The 21,598-nt window shown below is 38.0% G+C and overlaps 1 protein-coding gene across 7 annotated transcripts in view; it reads right to left on the bottom strand.

Annotated features, from left to right (window-relative positions):
• Positions 1-21,598, bottom strand: part of EMCN (endomucin) — a 96,910-nt gene that overhangs the window by 50,472 nt on the left and 24,840 nt on the right. For all 7 annotated transcript variants that reach the window (XR_008558257.1, XM_054727055.1, XM_054727064.1 and 4 more), the window contains exons 2-3: positions 7,923-8,048; positions 234-311 (exon numbers count right to left, since the gene is read on the bottom strand). Coding sequence is in view for 6 of the 7 variants with exons in the window: in XM_054727055.1 (XP_054583030.1) it covers positions 234-311; positions 7,923-8,048 (204 nt within the window). In the remaining variant the exon portion in view is untranslated. The remainder of the gene's footprint in view (positions 1-233; positions 312-7,922; positions 8,049-21,598) is intronic.

The raw sequence follows: 21,598 nt of genomic DNA, 5'->3' as shown, positions 1-21,598 counted from the left end.
AGGGGCTGGGGGAAAGTGGGAATAGAAAGTGAATAGTAATAGATACAAGATTTTTTTCTTGGGAGGATGAAAATATTCTATAATCAGATAGTGGCGATGGTAACACAATCTCATAAATATACTGAAAACCATTGAATTGTGTACTTTAAAAGGGTATTCAGTATGGTTTATGATATGATGGTATGCAAATTATATGGAGAAAAGAAAAATCATGGCAAAATATTATTACTCACCTTCACCTTTAACTGTCGTGATTAATGAAGCAAGTGCTGGCAGCGGAGATGTTTGTAAGAATTCCTTGTTGGTTATTCCTAGTATGATAAGATAGATGACATTATTATTAATCATAATTTCATCTCACCTGCCAAGGAATAAATAAAAATAAGTCAAATCTGGAGGTGGACAGTAATCCTTCTCTAAGGTACTGGGTAAGCCTTTGCTTATCTTTAATTTGTCCATTTTCCAGATCCTTTTGTCCAAGCTACCCCACACACATATATGTGTGTTCACACACACGTTATTTTTTTGTATGAAAGAACAACAAAACACATTTTTACTACAGTTTGCTATTTGGGGAATCTTTAAATGTACAAAAATATTATTGTGAAAGCAAATGATTTGAAATCATTTTATTTTTCCCAATGGAGATGCAATGACCTGGTCAATAGCATCTAGGAATAACATGTCTTTATTTTTTCAGAATCATATGTTATTTTGTTAATTTGGTTATGACATTCAGACTTCCAAATAAGCATAACTTAAAAAAATTTTTCAGACTTTTATAATTAATTAATTTGTTCATTTATGAAACATTCATTGAGTGTCCACTCAGTACAAGGCCCACTCTTATACTCTGAAGAGCAGCATCTAATTCTCGGTCATCTTTTCAATCTGAGTGGTATCAAGAGTAATTCCTGGCATATAACCTGCATGTAGTGACTGTTGTTTCAGATAAAGTGGCACTCATACAGGACAGGGGACCAACAAAGGTACAAAGCTCTGCTTTTAGTGAGCATGACTAACCAGTTAGATATCCATAATAATCAGCATTTCCTTCTTTTGTAAAACACATTAGAATGTCCTTTTGTGATTAAGGCACAGGTCCCATTTTCACTATGTGACATACAGTATATAAAGCTTGGTTCTTATATATATGCCTGCTGTATTGGGAAGAGGAACTATTTGCCTCTGTAAAGTTTATCTAATGCTTTAAAACCCTACTCCAGAGAAGGCTTTCAAGGGCAAGCTGGCTGGAGCTATATAATTTTGGGGGCTATGTAATTTGGGTGGAGGTGGAAGAGGGCATAAGGGTATAAATGGTGATGGGAAAAATAAAATAAAATAAATATATAAATAAATATATAAATAAAATAAAATAAAATAAAAAATATTTTTAAAGATACTTAGAAACCACAAGAAGAAGATAAGACCTTTGGAGATCTGCTGAGGACAAACACCTCTAAGGTGGTGGAGATTTTTGTCTACTGCTCACTCCTCTGTCCTCAGTGCTAATTAAGGGAAATAGGTTATTTCAGCAATGGACAGTGGCTGTAAATAAGCAGCATTTGTGAATTAAAATGTGGAGTGCACCGAGGTACTTAAGGCTTTCTAAAAGGTGTTTTTTTTTCACTCATATGTGGTTATATTTTAAAAGAAGACACCAACGAACAAAACATTATTCCTAAAAGCTAGGTTTGAGATGGTACATTGACCACTCACGTGATGCTCACATTGTGAAGAGATGTAATGATATAAATAAAGTGTCCCCTCTAGCCCGATGTGGTGCCTTTGTTTTCACTTCATCCCTGCTCTTGAGACTCTTGGTACCAATAACAGGCCAAATTGAATTTTTATAATCACCTTGCCATTATGTTTTACTGGCATATGTCTTGTATATTGCTTGAAAATTCAAGAGATGATTACAGGAAATAATCAGGACACATATAATGATAATATAAATAGAGAAAATGTAAAATTTATATAATCTTTGAGTTTCTGAAGCCCTTGACCATTTCTTTTATACATGTCTTGAATTCATGTTTGTTAGAGAGAAGATAGATGTAATACAGTTGAATGCTGGCTGAAGTATTTAACCCAAATCTTATATTTGGGTTCATTTTCAGTCTTGGTCTTTGGAAAACTGAAGGGCCAAATGGATTTCTGAACAGTGATCTTGTGATCATGCTGATGATCATCATATTTTATCAGTATAAAATATCTGTAACATAAACAGTATATAATTTATTTTAGATTTGTTGTTAATGTATAAGAATTCACTTTCAAATGTAGATAAGGATTATACATATAACTTATAGAACAGTTCTATGTGCTAAACATGTTAATATTCTGAAGTGTAAATGCATCTTTATGATTGCAAAATTAAGGGAGGAGGGTGGGAGGGAAGAGATTAACCAAAAACTTATATACATATATTCATAACTCAAGGACACAGACAATAGTTGGAGTGGGGTGAGGATGGGATGGAAGGGGTCAATGAAGGAGAAAAGGGGACATCTGTAATACTTTCAACAATAAAGATAAATTTTAAAAATGTAGGTACTAATGAGAATAGTTATTTCTGTTAATTTTATGTGCAAAACAATGATTAAGTACTTTAAAATGGTCAATAAAAGAAATAGACTGAATTTAATGTGAACATTAAGAGGGTATTATAGCTATATATCTTTAGGGATATAATATAACTTTGAGTCAACAGATGTTTATAAAAGATTAAATCAGAGAAGCCTTCTATTCTTTGTAAAATTATTTAGTAAACTATTATTTATAACACTTTCCAAAATAACCTTTTAGAACTGTATTTAATTCCATTCAGGACACAAGGGTTTCCAGAAAATGTCAACTTGTAAACATTTCATATTTTGTGAAAATAAACTAAAAGCAAAATGTCAACTTTACCACTTAGGAATTCTGTAAGAAGGAAAACCTAAGAAGTCATGTATAAAGATATCTCAGGAGATTCATATTCAGTTCAAACTTAAGGAATATAAAGACAATGGATAAAAGAAAAAAAATACAGAAAAAGAGGTACCCAAACCCATTTTATTCCCACTAATAATACAAAAAAATTTTTACAAAAATGCCTTCTAAAAGTCTGTTCTTTATAGATGCATGTTAGTTTTTAGAAAGGGAGTACAGCTTAAACATCACCACAGCTGGTACCCTATGTGGAAGAGATGGCCAAAGTATCTGGCTCCTCTACTGACCTCAGTTGAAACTGAATGTCTGCTTAGCATAAAAAATGTTCAGTATCGGTGCTGAGAAATTTTTATTTCTTCATTATAATTCAGCTCATTAAAAATTGACTATTAAATGTTTCAAAAATCAAGCTGGAAAATAATTACATTTTAAGAATGAAATTTCAGGTTTGTTTTTGTATCCTAGAAGTTCATTTTATAATGATGATTTTCAGTGTCTGCCAAATGTTGATTTTTAACTCTGGCCATTGGCCTTTGAACAAAAGGGCGGTGCACTTGATATACATCTAGGAAGAGATCCAGACCTAGCTCTCTGATTGGGCAGCTCTCTGAGAGCAAGCTCTGTTCCAGGCCAAGCTCTATCCATCACCTCTGCCATTGCTGTAAGAATGCCCTTGTTGTTGTACATTGCCCACTTTTCTGATAACATTTCTGCCATTTTTCTGGAGAAAGAAAATGTACATGCTTTAGAATACACATAAGCACTATTAAATCAAGTGTCTTTGATCTTTAAACAAAAAAATCTGATTGGGAAGCCTCACAATGAAAATAAAGAAGCTTATCAATGGCATACTTTTTGTTTGTTTTTTGTTAAACACTTTTATTGTGGCTAAAATTACCATTTGGCCATGAGGAAGAGGGGAATATGGATTCACTTCACTATAGATATACCTTTTGTGATATCATTGTATAATCTAAAGGTAGCTATTTTGGAGGATGAGACATTGTATAAAACTCCCTAATATGTAAATCCCCTCACAGGTCTGAAGTTAGGAAAACATCTAAGTCTGGCTGGGTAGCTACCTTGGTTAGAGCCTTGTCCCAATACACCAGGTTGTGGGTTCCATCACTAATCAGGACACATATAAGAATTAACCAATGAATACATGAAAGTCTGTCTGTCTGTCTCTGTCTCTCTCTCTCACCATTCCTTTCTCCCTCTTTTCCTCTCTCTCTCTTTAATCCTATATAATAAAAGTCTAATATGCAAATAGACTGAACAGTGGAATGACCGGTCCCTATGATACACACTGACCACCAGGGGGCAGACGCTCAACATAGGAGCTGCCTGCAGGCCCCAGGCCAGCCAATGTGGGTGCCAGCAGGAGCCCCCCAATCGCCCCACTGGTAGCTTGGCAGGTGGGGAGGTGACTGGCAGGTGGCGGGGTTGGCCAGCGAAAGGGCGGCAGCGGGGGGCGGGACCCACGAGTGGGCGGCGCCAGGCCAGCCAAGGCAGGTGCCAGTGGGGATTCCCCGATTGCCCTGTCAGTTGCCCCACAGATTGGCCCTGATCAGTGGCCAGGCCTAAGGACCCTACCCATGCATGAATTTCATGCATCAGGCCTCTACTACTACTACTACTAATAAAAATTGATGTTTCTCTCTCCTTTCCTTTCTCTGTCTTCCATCACTCATTTTCCTTTTAGGTAGCATGGCCCCCAGCTGCCTGATGGACCCACACATCCCGGCCACCATGTCAGACTTTCCGTTTCTCATACTACATCAGAGCAAATTGTGCCTATCAGGGCCTGCCTTTCCTTCTTCATCTGCCTTCCACTGTCACACTCGCAGCTGCTTTCCTGAGAGATCCCAGAATAGACTCTTTCCTTCCCCTAAGTCCTCTTAACTGCCATATTAATAGTTACTAAAACCCTTAAAATGCCTCTAAACAAATATTATATGATTCTAAGTAATTCTTAATTTAAGAAATTTTATAATGACATTGTAGCTTTAAAATAAATTGTATATACACTATATACACATAAATGTATATACACACATATTCTCACTTGAGGATATGTTTTTATTGATTTTAGAGAGAGGAAGGAAGAAAAATATCAATGTGAGAGAGAAACATTGGTTGGTTGCTTCCCATATGCACCCTGGCCAGGGATTGGATCCACAACCATTTTGTGTACAGGTTAAGCTCCAACCAACTGAGCCACCTGGCCAGGGTAATTGTCCATATTTTTTGAGATGCACATTTAGTTTGTAGAGGTAAAATGGCATAAAGCTTGGATTCCCTTCCAAATAATTTACAACAAAATTTTAAAAAAAGAGAGAGAAGAGAAAGAAAAAGAAAGAAGAAGGAAAGGAGAGAGGGAGGGGAAGAGGGAGGGAGAAGGAAGGAAGGAGAAAAAAAATGAAGCAAATGTGGTAAAATCTTGATAATTATTGACTCTGGGAGATGGACATATGGATATTATTTATAGTACTCTACTTTTGGGTTCATCTGAACATTTTTATAATAAAAATAACAAAAACAAAAGCTTCTCTAGCTTATTACAATTTTTACAATAGAATGTCAATAATTTAAAGCCCTTCTGGAGAACTTTTGAAGAACAGACTAGAATTTAACTTTTGTTAACTGGGTACTATGAAGCAGTAAATGTGCCATGGAAAGGAATGAGGAGTGTGTGTGTGTGTGTGTGTGTGTGTGTGTGTGTGTGTAAATCAATCTCAAGTGGTCTATGCATTTGCTTCAGAGAAGAGGGCTTCACGTCCCTTTACAGGAGCTCCCAACTGTAAAGTCACTAAAAATGATTCTCAGTTATGCTTTATATGAGTAGGTATAGTGTTTCTGTTCCAATCAAAAACGTGAGATGGATTCTTGGTATCATAAATGACAGTTCGGTCTGAATTCCTTCACGGAACTCACCTCCACCTCTGCCCTTTCATGGTCATTTACATAGTGGTTAGGATTTGTGTTATTATTTGGACAGTGTTATTCACCACAGATCATTGTCAGCAGGGTTAGGAATCTTCCTATTGAAAAAAACCTAAGTTCCAAGTAGTTAACACAAAAACTGTGGAAGTTCAACCTTCTGGGTCTGCATGTCAAGTCAGTACTTATTTATACCAAGGTGTCAGCTAGAGAAACTGAAAGAGATAGAGATAGAGATAGAGACAGAGACAGAGACAGAGATAGAGAGATGCCCTCTTTGTATAATACTTTTCCTGGTGTGGTAGAGAAGTTCTAGGAGTTTAAGGTTTCACCTTAAAATTAAACATTTCAAAGATAATCTATAATAAAAAAAAAGCATAATATGCTAATTAGAACCTACATCCTTCTGGACTAAGCCAGGGCTGCAGCCACTATGGCTGCAAGGGAGGGATCCAGGCAGCTGCCTGAAGGCCCACTCATGCATGAATTTCGTGCATCGGGCTTGTAGTGCAGTATCTATACTAATAAAAGGGTAATATGCAAATTGGTCATGACGCCCTGACAGTAACAACCGAACAGCAGGCTGCGTGGGGAAACCAGGCCGACAGGGGGGTTAGTGAGGGATGACCAAATGACTGACCAACAGGCTGTGTGGGTTGACCAGTCCAGCAAGGGGGGGGGGCAGTTGGGGGTGACCAGGCTGGCAGGGGGGCAGTGGGGGGTGACCAGGCTGGCAGGGGGCAGTGAGGGGCAATCAGGCTAGTGGTGGAGGGGAGTGGGGGGTGACCAGGTCGGCAGAGGGGGGCTTTTGGGGGCAACCAGGATGGCAAGGGGGCACTAAGGGGTGACCAGGCTGGCAGGGGGCCAGTTAGGGGCAATCAGGTTGGCAGGCAGAGGCAGTTAGGGGTGATCATGCTGGCAGGGGGGGCAGTTAGGGGCAATCAGGCAGGTAGGCAGGTGAGCAGTTAGGAGCCAGTTGTCCTGGATTGTGAGAGGGATGTCCGACTGCCGGTTTCGGCCCGATTGGGCAGAAACCGGCAGTTGGACATCCCCCAAAGGGTCCCAGATTGGAGAGGGTGCAGACTGGGCTGAGGGGACCCCTCTCCTGTGCATGAATTTCATGCACTGGGCCTTTACTCTAAGAATCTCCAAACCATTCAGGTCCAGTGAACTACTCCTCATCGGTCCTCAACATGTGTTTAAACTTCGCATTAGAATGAAAGGTGAATGAAGAATAGAGAGGTAAGAAGGATAGATGAGGGGATTTTAGTCATCCATTCATTTGGATGTATGATTTTCAGGTATTTCTGTGAATTTAATATACTACCAGGTTTTCTGCCCACAGGCAGTCAACAAACAATTTTATTTTTTTCTCTCCATTGATTATTGGACCTGAATGATCTGCCTCATTTTATGTGTGTTGCAGGATAGAAAATGCAGTATTCATTGGATTGATAACCTCTTGAGTTTTAAATTCAACGATCATAATGTCTCCTTTTACTTTTCTTATAAGTACCGTGCGCTAACCGATTGCGCCACTGGAGCTCCTCCTTTTACTTTTCATTGATGGTAAGGTAATCCCCTTTATACTTAGAGCATAAAACACAATAGTGTTGACATTGCTACTGACACCTGCAAATTAAAGCTATAATCAGCCCAATATAACTAACAAAATCAGCTTGTTATTAATATAGTCAACTGTGCTGCTTACGTGGAGAACTGCAAAATTTAGAAAGATATTTTTACGATTTAGGAAGTGATAATTTTATTTTTTTCTAAAAATAAACTTTGTGTATGTAACTTTCACAATAGGATAAGTCTCAAACAGGAAGTGATCTAAGGGGACATTATTAAAGAATCCCACTGAGATTGCAGGGTTCTGTATTCAGTCCAAAATAACATGAGTTTCAAAATAGTAAACTAGCACAGAACTTCATATCAACAGGTGCAATGTCTTAAATTATGTTCCTGTGATTAAATTACAAAGGTGCTACTAATTTTATTTGTTAAAGTTAGAGTGAATTTTACTCTACTTATCCTACCTTTGGGAGATGTTCCAGCTGTTGATTGCATAACAAGATTTGGTGCTGTCATTGTAACTGGTGTTGGTCCAGATGTTTTTGCTGTAGAAATTGTTGATCTTAATACAGTACTGGTTGAAGTTTCAGCTGAAAAAAATAAATTGTGTCAAAGTGGTTGCATTAAAATTTACATTTATTTTGCCAATCAACAGACTATTATATTTAAAGTAGTAGTACTGCGCACAAATCCGTGTGCCAGTAGCTCACCAGTAGCTCACTGCCGCCCTCCAGTAGCTCTCCACCCACTGCCCCACCCTCCTGTTGTTTCCCCCCCCCCGAACCTCCTCATAGCTTGCTGCCCTGCCCCCTCCTGTAGCTCTCTGCCACCCACTTGTAGCTCGCTGCCCCACCCTCCTGCTGTTTCGTGATCCAGTCGTTATGTGTTGGGTAGTTACACTTCACAGTGTAATGGCCATTTGCATATTACACCTTTATTATATAGGATAAAATGAACTCTATGTATATGCTGCTAATACAGCCAATAGGGCATGAATTTGAAATTAAGTTTCTAGTTGTTATTAAGTCAGCCCTGAGTAGTATTCATTCACAATACCATCTGCTTCTCACCACTGGTGTAAATGTTCAAGATGGCTGGCATGAGCAGTCTGTGGGTCTGAAACAAAATAGTATCTGACAAAACTAGTGAGGAATACATGTGTACATTTAAAATTTAACAATATTTTTAAATCAATTAGCTAATGTCAGACGAAATAATTAGACACTCTCTGGGCAGTGGATATTTTATTAAATATTTTTAATTTTGCAACATGCCTAAATTTTTGGCAATTGAGTTACTATAAATCTGAATTTTCAAATGTATTACTTCTCCAAATTTTAACAACCAAGGGCACAGAAATGAAAGCAATTGTGATCTATATTACATATTTACTGTTAATAATTCATTCTTTGGCAATAAAAACTCAATATTTAATAATAATTCTTAGAAGTTCCATTAAAATATTATTCATTTTTCAAAGTGATGTAGGAGTTAATTCTGCATGATTTATAAAATATTTGTTTAACATAATATTATTATAATTTATTAGCATTTATATAATCTTTTTGATCCTATATATTTCTATTCTTGCCTCTGTACACTCAATGTTGGATTGAAGATCAAAAAGCAGCAAACAAATGTCTACATACTTGGAAAAAGTATTCATGCCCATGAAGGCATTATTTTTATGTTGTTAGTTTGTGTGTATAGTCAATGGAGTATATAGTATAGCATTTAGTTAAGATGACAGATTTTGAATAACAAAGACTTATTCTTTTTTTTATTTTAAAAATCTTTATTGTTCAGATTATTACAGTTGTTTCTCTTCCCCCCCATAACTCCCCTCTAACCAGTTACCACCCCACCCCATGCCCTTACCCCCCCCCACTGTCCTTGTCCATAGGTGTAATATTTTTATCCAATCTCTTCCCGCACCCCTCACACCCCATGCCTCCTGAGAATTGTCAGTCCACTCTCTTTCTATGCTCCTGATTCTATTATATTCCATAGTTTATTCTGTTCATCTTTATCATCCTATCTAATAACAGACAAATATGCAAATTGACCATACCTCCGACACACCCACAAGCCATGCCCACAAGCCATGCCCACCATCCAATCAGAGGGAGCATGCAAATTAACCCAAACCAAGATGGCTACAGCCACAGAGAGCAAGGTTTTCTAGGTAACAGAGGAAGCCAAGCTTTCTGCCAGCCGTTGCAGGCCTAAGCCTCCACTCAAGCTACAAAGTTTCAATTATAGAAGGTAAACAAATTCAAACAAATGGCGGCAGATTGGAGCTTGAGAGGGCAGGCCAGGGTTGCCGGCTGCAGCAGGGGAAGCAAAGCTTTCCACACACCCTGGCCAGGCCCACCCGCTTAAGGCAACAAAGTTTCAATTATAACACCAACACAAATGGCTTCGGGCCTCGGAGGGAGCCCCAGGCTTGGCTCTGCTCCAGGCTACAAAGTTTCAATTGTAGAAGGAAAATAAATTCCAGATACCAGGGGCCTCCGCTTGCATTGCCAGGGGGCGTGGCTGGCCTGCAAACCACCACAGGCCCCTCGCTCAGGCCGCCCCACCCCCCCAGGGTACCCCACCCTGATCAGGGACACCCTTCAGGACAAACCAGCTGGCCCCCACCCCTGTACCAGGCCTCTATCCTATCTAATAAAAGAGGTAATATGCAAATTGATCATCACTGCAACACACAATATAGCTGCCCCCATGTGGTCAAAGATCCTGCCCCCATGTGGACACAGGATGGCCACCACAAGATGGCCAGCAGGAGAGGGCAGTTGGGAGGCACCTGGCCTGCAAGGGAGGGCAGTTGAGAGGGACCAAGCCTGCAAGGGAGGGCAGTTGGAGGTGATCAACCCTGCAGGAGAGGGCAGTTAGGGGTGACCAGGCCGGCAGAAGAGGGAAGTTGGGGGCAAACAGGCTGGCAGCAGAGTGGTTAGGGGGTGATCAGGCTGGCAGGCAGAAGTGGTTAGGGGCAATCAGGAAGGCAGGCAGGCAAGCAGTTGGGAGCCAGCAGTCCTGGATTGTGAGAGGGATGTCCGACTGCCCGTTTAGGCCCGATGCCGATCCCGTTCGGGCCTTAACGGGCAGTCGGACATCCCTTGAGGGGTCCCAGATTGGAGAGGGTACAGGCTGGGCTGAGGGACAACCCCCTCCGTGCACGAATTTCGTGCACCGGGCCTCTAGTTTCATATAATACTGGTTTGGTGGTGATGAACTCCTTTAGCTTTTTCTTATCTGTGAAGCTCTTTATCTGACCTTCAATTCTAAATGATAGCTTTGCTGGGTAGAGTAACCTTGGTTGTAGGTTATTGTTATTCATCACTTTGAATATTTCTTGCCACTCCCTTCTGGCCTGCATAGTTTCTGTTGAGAAATCAGCTGACAGTCCTATGGGTACTCCCTTGTAGGTAACTAACTGTTTTTCTCTTGCTTCTTTTAAGAGTCTCTCTTTGTCTTTTGCCCTTGGCATTTTAATTATGATGTGTCTTGGTGTGGTCCTCTTTGGATTCCTCTTGTTTGGGGTTCTCTGAGCTTCCTAGATTTGTAAGTCTATTTCTTTCACCAGGTAGGGGAAGTTTTCTGTCATTATTTCTTCAAATAGGTTTTCAATATCTTGCTCTCTCTCTTCTTCTGGCACCCCCATAATTCGGATGTTGGTATGCTTGAAGTTGTCCCAGAGGCTCCTTACACTATCTTCATATTTTTGGATTCTTTTTTCTTTTTACTTTTCCGGATGGGTGTTTTTTGCTTCTTCATATTTCAAATCTTCAACTTTATTCTTGGGATCCTCTAGCCTGGTGTTGGATCTCTGTATATTATTCTTTATTTCAGTCAGTATATGCTTAATTTCTTATTGGTCCTTTTTCATATCCTTGAGGGTCTCACTAAAATTCTCAAAGGTTTCTAGAAGATTCTTGAGTAACCTTATAACTGTGGTTTTGAACTCTATATCCAGTAGTTTGCTTTCCTCCATTTCTTTCATTTGTGACCTGTGTCTTTGTCTCCGCATTTTGGCTGCTTCCCTGTGTTGATAGAGTGGCCTTATGTGTTAGGTGTCCTATAAGGTCCAATGGATCAGCCTCCCCAATTACCTGAGGTGGACACTCTTGGCGTACCCCTTTGTGGGCTGTTTGCACTGCCTTGTTGTAGTTAAGCCTTGATTGTTGTTGGTATCACTGGGAGGAATTGACCTCCAGGCCAATTAATGGTGAGGACCAGCTGTGTCTACAATGGGAGAACTGCTGTGCTGGAGACACCCTTTTGGGGCAGGACTTGCTTTAGTGGGGCTTTGGTGCTCACTGAGTCTACCCCTTGAGTGTGTCCCTTATGGATGTGAAGAATTATAATCTGGTATGGTCTCACAGTGACCACTGGGTACACTGGCTCTTGGATCTCCAAGGAGGTGTAAAGTCAGCCACTGCCTGAGGCCACCCAGCAGGAGCTACAGAGAGATCTGCAGATTCCTCCTCTTTTTTGGGGTTTGGAAGTGCCCAGATGAGGCCTAGCTGTGAAGCAATGCAGGCTGCTACTGCTGCAGGGCCTTAGGCCTTCTTTTGGAAGCTTTGGAGCATTCTGATCCAGCTGCAGTTTGTTAGGTTTTAGGTTGCAAAAGGACAGGCAATTCATATGCAAAAGCTGCTGCACACAGCTTGGGTGGGGTTGTAAATTGGGTGGGGCAAGATCTCAGGGAATCAAACAGCAATGGCTGCCAGTCAGCTCTGCCTCAGTGAGGTCCCTGGGTCTCTTTGTCTGGGGCCCTGTGCAGGAACAATGATCACTGAGAGCACCTCTGAGAGAAAGCTGCCCTTGTTTTTCGGCCCGATGCCAGACAGTCCAGTTTCTCCCCTTATGAGTCTGTGTCCCCAGAGTCTCGCCTATAACTAGAGTTCAGAGCAATCTGGAGCTTGTATCTCCCTCCTGATTGAAAAAACAACAACAGTGCACCCAGTTGCCAGCCGATTTCTGTGCGCTCCTCCGCACCTCTGCACTTCTGCACCTCCACACTTCCTGCCAGTCTCAATGTGCTTTTTTCTTGTTGTAGAACTTCCACTCAACCAGCTTTCCCATGGTTCTGGATGATATTTGTTTTGTCTTTTAGTTGGAGTTTTGATGTGGTTGTGAGAGGCAGCAAGTACAGGTGTTTACCTATGCCACCACCTTGGTTGTCCTCCAACAAAGACTTATATTTAAATCCCCTGCTTTATCATTTCAGTAAATGTATGTCACTAGTATAGTTTTCAAATTTAAATTTCATCCCAAATTTTCCTCTTTTAAATATTGAATGGCAACTATAATTTTAAAAGTTTTTTAATTAAAATCTTAAAAAATAAGATATGTAGCCTTAGTATTATAATTATGCATTTTACATTTCAAAAATAATAAAGTTCAAAGATTGTTTTTCACTGTACTAAAATAATTGTTTTAATCCTTTAAAATGTATATATAAACTCATCAATTATAACTTTTATTACATTAAATATAATGTGCTAACTTCTTCAGTTATAATTAATAAAAATAGACTTAACTTAAAATTTTTCCTCTTTTGAATCTGGAAAATACCAATAATCTTTCATGTCAGTAAAAAGTAATGTTTCAGATGCCATGAGATAGGGTGTATTTCCTATTTCACTTTACAGCAGCAATTTTCAACCTTTTTCATCTCATGGCACAATAAATAATTACTAAAATTTGGCGGCTCATCAAAAAAATATATTATAGAATTTTTTGCCAATCTGACAAAAATAATAGGTGTAATTTTGATTCATTCACATCGATGGCTATTGTGTTGGCTATTGTCGTTTTTTTTCATTTGACAATCTAAGGAAAAAGAGATCAGTGCCCCTGACTAAATAGTCAGGTATTGCATGTTTTAAAAATTCTTGTGGCACACCCGTTGAAAATTGCTGCTTTATATTTTTGAGTGCTTGGAAATGTTAGCACTTAGCACCAACTTTGTTTACAGCCAGTACACAGAAATTGCTTGATGTATTCGGCATATACTAGTTGTATTCAGCACATACCGAAATGACAGAACTGCTTTTTCACAGGCTTTATGGAAATCAAGTCAAAAGCTTTTTTCACCTCTGGAGATATACTTCACACCTTTGGTGTCACCCTCGCCTTCCCACAATAGTCATCAGGGAGAAGGAACCTAGCATAGGTGAGGTTATCTTCTCTCTATTAGTCATTTTGTTCTATCTATCTTTCTTTTTCTCCTGTAGTCCATGATGAGACACTAATTTCTAAGTTTAAATTAAGGTTGAAGAAGTTATTCAAGGAAGCACATACCACGTTGACTGGAAATTTTTCTTGTAATAACTTGAATGGTTCCCATCTGTTGACTTCCAAAATAGTAACAATCTTAATTTCTGAGTATAATCAACATCTCTAGAGATATTTTTCTTATTTCCTCCCTTCCTCTCTCTTTTTCTCTCACCCTTCCTTTCTTTCTTTCTTCCCTACCTTTTTTCTTCCACAAACACTTAGTAACAAATTTGAAAAGCATGATTCAATACAGTAAAATATTCTATAATGTACCACATATTATCACCCTTGAGTAGCTTTCAATCCTGTAAGGAATGTGATGCTTATACATAATAAATAATAAAGGATATTTTGTATGTAGAACAGTGTTTTCCAAAGTGCAGGTTATAATGCTTTTAAAGACTAGTGCATAACCTGATGCATCTAAAGTCACATCTCCTTCCATCTCCATACACTCAACTTTGAGTTGTGAGCACACAATGCATTATACAGATGATGTATCATAGAATTCTACACTTGAATCCTATATAATTTTATTATCTAATGTCACCCAATACATTTAATTAAAAAACAACAAAATCTATTTAGTGGATTATAGTCAGAACTTTTGCCAAATGAAAGAGAAAAGGGAAAATATTAGGATGATATTGCAAATAACTTCATGAAGCTTTGTTTCGGTGTATGTATGTGTGTGTAAATTTAAGTGAAATATGTGCCAGGCAAAACATATTCCTTACTGTTATTCCAGCTAAAAAACTGAAAGGTGCTGCACAAAATATTGGGCAGGAGTTTATAAGATAAAAGATGACCACCCTGCTGGCATAAGCAAGGAATGCTTCGTTCAAGAATTGACATAAGAGATGGAGTTTCAAGAGTGTTACCACACAAGAAGAGGAGAGGACAGGAGCATAGGTCTGGAGTGGGGAACTGAGAAGTAATTGAGAAGACTTCAAACAGTTCTGTTTGGCTGGATTGCAATACCCTATTCAAGGATAGAGTGGATGTTTGGTAAAATTCTGGAAGCCAGATTTTAGAGAATCTTGAACGTCAAGCCAGGGACTTGGAACATTATCAATATGTCAGTAGGGAGTTTTGGAAAATGAGCAAACATAAATTGTCCTGTAGAAAAAAATGATAAGGAAATGGTGTGGCAGAGAATGAGAAGACACCAGTGGAACTGAGCTGAATGTCCCCATTGTTATGTTAGCAATGTCCTCTGCCCTCCTGAAGTCAGGTGAGATCAACGGGTTCCCACCCATGAAATGACTTGAGGCAAATTTCTAACCACTGATGAGGTAAAATAGAGCTGTACTGTAAGACTTTTCTTCCTCAGCATCCTTCCACACATTTGGCCACTGATTTCTTTGAGTAACCCTTACTCCATTAATACTCAGAATTAACATCTCTATTATTAGTTCTTCAGATTGTTCAACAGAGAGTATGTCCTCTTTTGGCAATGACTGACAACTCCTAAAAATATTGAGTGAACCAGGTGAGCTAGGTTCAATGTGAGCTCTTTCTGCAGATTATCTCATTTAATCCTAACAAAGGCAGTGCAGTGCTTATACTGTTTTACAGATTAGGGCTCTGAAGCTCAAAGAGGCTAAGCAGCATGCCCACATTATACAGGGGGAAGTGTACAGTCAAAATTTTAATTCAGTCAGCCTTGACTTCAGAGAATATACCCCTCACCACCACACATCTTGCCGTGGGAAGGTGGCTTTCTGCAAAGCCACATACCCCAACTCCACCTGCTCTTTGCCTTTGATAAGGTATGATAATAAAAGGGAGGAAATGACTACACAGTGTTTCGCCTTTATGTACCTAGAATGAGAAAACAGATAAAATAACACACCATTTTTTTTCCTTAAAAATAACAAACATTCATTCTTTCAAATACACATACACACACGTAATAGACTTATTGCTTTAAAGGAAATTTCTAAGCTAAAACTATATTTGAAAAATAAAAATAGAGATTAACTCAGTTTAAAAATCAGCAAATAGAAACTTTTTCTTATTGTACAGTGGATAAGAATTATTCCCATTAACTACCACTGTTGAAGGTTTTATTGGTTTTATGATGCAAGAAGCAGTTATAATTGTACTGTATTTATTGTCTAGTAAAGTTTCTTCTAGGCTTGATTTGATGTCATCAGAAACTACTTAAGAAAATGGTTTATTTTGAAGTATTTTCTCTTCATAGGACGTGGTGAAGTAGCACGTTCCCTCTCTATATCTCCAAGGTGATTAAAGGTAAATTTAAGAAGACCCGTGCTTTGCTTATGCCAAGGACTTTGCTTGTGCCAAGTCAGATAATGTTGCTCTTGAGAAGTTGTAAGAGAAACAGATGGCATTTTGTCCTGATTCCATCCTATGTCCATACACCCAGACTGAGGGTGCACAGGGACACCATGCCACTAGTTTCCTGTGCTATGAAAGGACAAAGCATTGTTGGGATTTTAATCAAATAGCTATTTAGAAATGATATGATAGATTTATGCTAAGGTATTTACATAGATCCTAACTAGTCTTCCATTCTCTGAAGTTCAAGGTAGAGAATTCCCCAGTCTTCATATATAACACCATATAGGATCTTTCTTATGAACTTGCATATCTTGTCGAGAATTCAGCTAATGGCTGGAAACCAAGTATCATATCTTCATATGACCAAGTCATCTACCCTAGTCTTCCTAGGTAACTCACAAATAGTCTCTAAAAGTTAGAATTCCATTTATCCTTATAATGAACAGCTATTTCTCCAGTTATCTGTTCCCTTACCAAGTCCATGTCTAAAGTCCACTGGAAATTCACTACTAAAGAGAATAGACCTTGCTTCTTCTAGGTCAACACGAACACTGAATGACTAAGTTAGATTTCTAGAACTTGAAACCTGGCAAAAACATTTTGCTCTCCTACTGTAATACAATTTTTACATTTTTTGGCTTAGACAATATATGAGTTTAAGGTAGTTTCAAAAGATTATCACCCCAGTAAAATTGTTCCCCTGATTCCCAGTTCAGCATTCTATTATGCAATTTAGAAAGCTCTGTGTTTGTTTCTCATTCTACTACTAGAGGCCCAATGCATGACATTCATGCACTGGGGGGTTGGGTGGTCCCTCAGTCCAGCCTGCACCCTCTCGCAGTCCCGGACCCGGCAGGCGGATATCCCCCGAGGGGTCCTTAGAGCTGCGAGGAGGCGGGAAAGTCTCCCACCACTGCCACTACACTTGCCAGCTGTGAGCCCAGCTTCTGGCTGAGCATCTGCCCCCTGGTGGTTGATGTGCATCATAGTGACATCATTCTGCTGTTGTGTCAATTTGCATATTATGGTTTTATTATATAGGATATGGGGATGTGAAATGCATCCCTGAAGGAGGGAGGGTTGAAGTATCTCCTGAACTATCTCTGAAAAAAATATTTACTTTGCCAGTTTTAATTATAAACAAATATTTTGTAAGAGTTAAATTCTTTAAGGAAATAAAAGAATGATTTCTTTAGAAATATGTAATTATAGTATGTTAAAATGCTAATTACTAAATAGTCTTATAAACCCTCAAAGTACCATTATTAGGTAATATAATTTCTAACCTAGAACAACCAATCTATAGAATTTCAGATAAAATAGATAATTCTACATTTCAATAGCTTATTATGTATTATTTCCACTAACTGATATTACACTGTCACCTCCTATATTACATTGTCAAGCATTCAGAAATTTTACATAGATTTTATCATGAAATAAAGTAATTGCCAACTGTTTAGTTTTGATTTTCTGGTGTTTAGCCTCATATACATCACAGCGTATAATGAATATGAATCCACTCTTAAGTTTGCATGTGATAGCAATACATAAATCAGGATATTATAAGTAGTAGGAGTGTCCCTTTTCATAATAATTTGTCAGTAGTTAACATCATTATAATAATTCTTTCTCAACGGGTACCTTTTATCTTCTTTGTTAGTAAATGATCATTAGTGAACTTTAAGTTGAAAATTTTAATTTTCTTTCACACATTAAAAATGTATATTAAGCCTGCTCTCTGTGGCTCAGTAGTTGAGCATTGACCTATGAATCAAGGTTTGATTCCCAGTCAGGGCACATGCCCAGGTTGTGGGCTCGATCCCCAGAGTGGGGCATGCAGGAGGCAGCCAATCAATGATTCTCTCTCATCATTGATGTTTCTATCTCTCTCTTCCTCCCCCTTCTTCTCTCTGAAATCAATAAAAATATATTTAAAATAAAAATGTAATATATGCAAATGTATGCATAAAATTAAACTATATTTAAATTGATTAATTAAAAAATATGACACCATTTTTCATATTTCCACTAAAACAGAGCCTTCAGGAAAGATAAGGCACCAACTCTTTGATGATCAGTTTCACAGTAACACACATTTATGCTAATGAGATCCTTTTCAACATAGCAAAGGTTCACATTGGTTCACTGCTAATCAAATGCAATGCAGTTAATTTTTTCTCAATTAAAAGAAAAAAACACACAATTATTATGGGAGGATGTATCCTTAATGATTTCTTCTATTTGCATCAATCCAAAACTTTATAAATCCTCTATAAAATGTATAAGTAATGCACTAACCAATAAATTATTTAGCTCAATTAATTTTCATAAAGTAAAAATATGTGTTTTAGATTTTATTTGGATATTTGAGCTATACATACATATATATATATATATATATATATAACATTATATATATACATACATAATGAAATATTATAAGATTATACTAAGGTGCCATATAAAATGGTGCTATAAATTAATATTATACATAGCTGATTCTACACAATATTAAGTGAAATCAGAATAAGGTGATGTCTCTGTATGAGTCTAGAACAATCAAAATCATTTTTTTTGGAGGAAGAGGTTCAAGAGGAATCAAATAATTGAGGACAACAAGGAAAAAATGTCTCATGGGAAAAAAAGAAAGTACATTCAAGTAGAAGGGAAAGTTAACAGGTCAAATAAAATACAGGCTGTATCATATAAGGCCTGTAAGCGGACACTGATATTAGACACTATAAGCAGAATCTTTTGGGAGAGGTAAATGGGAAAAATCCCATTTTTCAATAAAAGGATCCGAGCTCGTGGCAACTCTAGAGAAAAGAATTTAAAATATGAAGTACATTTTCAATTAAGGCTAACAACGTCCTGCAGCAAGCAGAAAAAATTTGAGAGTGCTTAAATTTTCTAGGTGGAAAAAAAGTAAGGAGGAAATCTCATTTTTCACAGGGAGGAAAATATTCAGATCAGCGGGGAAAGCTGTGCCCGATACAGGAATCTCTTCAGGTTGCCAGCCATCTGTGAGGTGTGCAGGGAGCGCCAAGCTCTGCAGGCTCCGAGCACGCACAGGTGTCTCAGCCACCTGGCCCCTCTGGGGGAGAACAGGAAGGCAACGTTACATTGGCGAGTTGCTTAAACAGAAAACAACAATAGCTGCAAAATGGACCTGAAAATCTGAGGTATTTTGCTGACAAATGGACGGAGGTGTACAAGGCAAATGCCTCCCCTCACCCAGGTGTTAGGTTGGAAACTGTGGGGCAATGCAGTTATTTTCCCTTCACAAAACAATTGTGATTCTTTAAAAATCATGTTCCATAATATGATGTTTTTAAATTGTGGACTCTATGAGAAAGGATTTTTGTCTAATGTACCAAGTTTGGTTGAAGAGTTTTGACTCTCTGAGATGTAAAAAGGCAAAGGTTATAGTTAATATTTATAGGGGTGGGAGAAAGAGGGAAAAGGAACAACCTGGCCGTACTCCTGGGCTCCTAGACAATTGTCCCAGGATCCCCTCCACCATGCTATGCTCTGATTCCAGAGAGGAACTGGGGTTCTGCAGGTCAAACACTTCTTCCAAAAAACAAACAAAAAAACATGATGCTTAGGCTTTGCAAGTTCTTGTATGCTCTTATATGCCCCAGCAATATTTACAAGCAAATCTCTTGGGCCCATTTCATGACTTCAGGAAGGGGATCCATTTGGGTGCCCTCTCTGTCCTGAAAGAAACGGTGCAGCTCTATCCCTTCTCTGGACTCAATGGACTCAATTAGGGGCAGCCATAATACAGGAAAGTACAATCCCATTATCTCTGCAGTGGCACCTCCAGCTTTCCTCTGAACTCAGAATGCAGCCGCTTGAAGTCTTGAGTCTTAACTACATTTTCTTCAGCATTTCTTCAGAAATGGGGATGGTATCACTAGACACCTGTAGCAGCAGATCACGATAGTTTAGAATAGTGACTTTCACACATGAAACGACACGATGGGAGGTAGAAGGAAGACAAAGACGTGGCAATTCTGCCACTTTATCACTCTCAGCCTCAGTTTCCTCTCTACAAGAAGTGGCTGTTGAACAATGTTTTTTCAACTGTAAGATTGTATCACCTCTAAGATTAATTATAATGTAAATATTTATTATGGCAAAAAATTAAGTATATGTTGCATTTCTACAAACCAAGAAGAGGCTTGTACTTTAGCAGTTTTACACAATGGCTTTTTGGAAATATTAACTTGTTGTCTGGGAGAAATCTGAGCCCTGAAGGGAATTCCATAGTTTTAAGAACAAAAATGTCTACATACATTTGTAATCTGATAATGTTACCTGGACTGAGTGAGTTTCCCTTTAGAGTGCTGGTCTACCTACAACAAGTGAGTTTTTTTTCTAAAAATAGTCTACAATTTTGCATTGGAGCTAGAGAATGATATTTGACTAAATTAGAGATATCTTATTTATCATTAGTCTACTGTTATTTTTGTCTTCTCTAAATGTAAAGAAAAACTCTCTAGCTGATTTAAAATGTTATTTAATTTGTGTAAGTTGAAGGACTGTACTTCTAGTTAAAAGAGGTTAAAATAAAAGGACAAAAAAAGTAATTTCTACCTTTTGAGAATTCAAAGATAATCATTTGTTGCCCTGAAAAGAGTTATTTAAAGAGACAAAAATTTTTAAATGATAGCTATTGCTAGAACACAAGCATGTGTAACAATAATTAAGCTCTGATGTTCTAATTTCTACATTTCTACAAACCAAGAGGAGGCTATGCTTTAGCAGTTTTACACAATGGCTTTATGGAGACACGAACTTGTTACCTGGGAGAAATCTTTCATGTTCTTTTCCTCTTCGTTGACTAGAGTCTTTGAACTACAATGTCATGTTTGTGGTTGCAGTATTGCTATGCTATTATTTCAGTACTCTAAGGACTTTAGAGTATATTTTTTATATTATTGCTAATTGTTATGAAAGTGAATATAACTAATTAAGATATAGGAAGTATTAAAAGTAAAAAAAACACACATTGATCAGTAGTAGTACCTCCTGTTTTTGGTTGATCAACCAGTTTATCCATCAGGAATTATTAAATAAATCAAAACAAAACTTCTTAGCTCAAAGTTTTGTCTTATCTTGTTCATCATTAGAACATTAATGTGCAAGATATTACCAAAATTTTCAAAGTAGAAAGGTCAATGATATTTTAATACCAAATGATTCAGAGAAAATTTATGAAGGGATTTTTAAGATACAATATCTTTCATGTCCTTATCACTTTATTGGTTACTTGTCCTGTATTTAGAGCAACATTGCAGAAAAGTGTTTACCTTTTTTGTTTTGGGGTAAAGCAGCAGTGAAATGGTAAATATATTATTGTTTGGTCTCACTTTTATAGCAAAATCATTAATTACCCTGATCACAATAAAAACTATTTTGCCCTGTTATTTCATTTGCATTGTTTTTAACACACACACACACACATACACATACATACACATATATACATATATATATACATATATATACATATATATATATATATATATATATG

Source organism: Eptesicus fuscus, chromosome 2 (assembly GCF_027574615.1).
Source record: "Eptesicus fuscus isolate TK198812 chromosome 2, DD_ASM_mEF_20220401, whole genome shotgun sequence".
Taxonomy (NCBI): Eukaryota; Metazoa; Chordata; class Mammalia; order Chiroptera; family Vespertilionidae; genus Eptesicus; species Eptesicus fuscus.
Note: the sequence above shows the minus strand (reverse complement) of the source record. Positions and strands in the feature narration are given on the sequence as shown.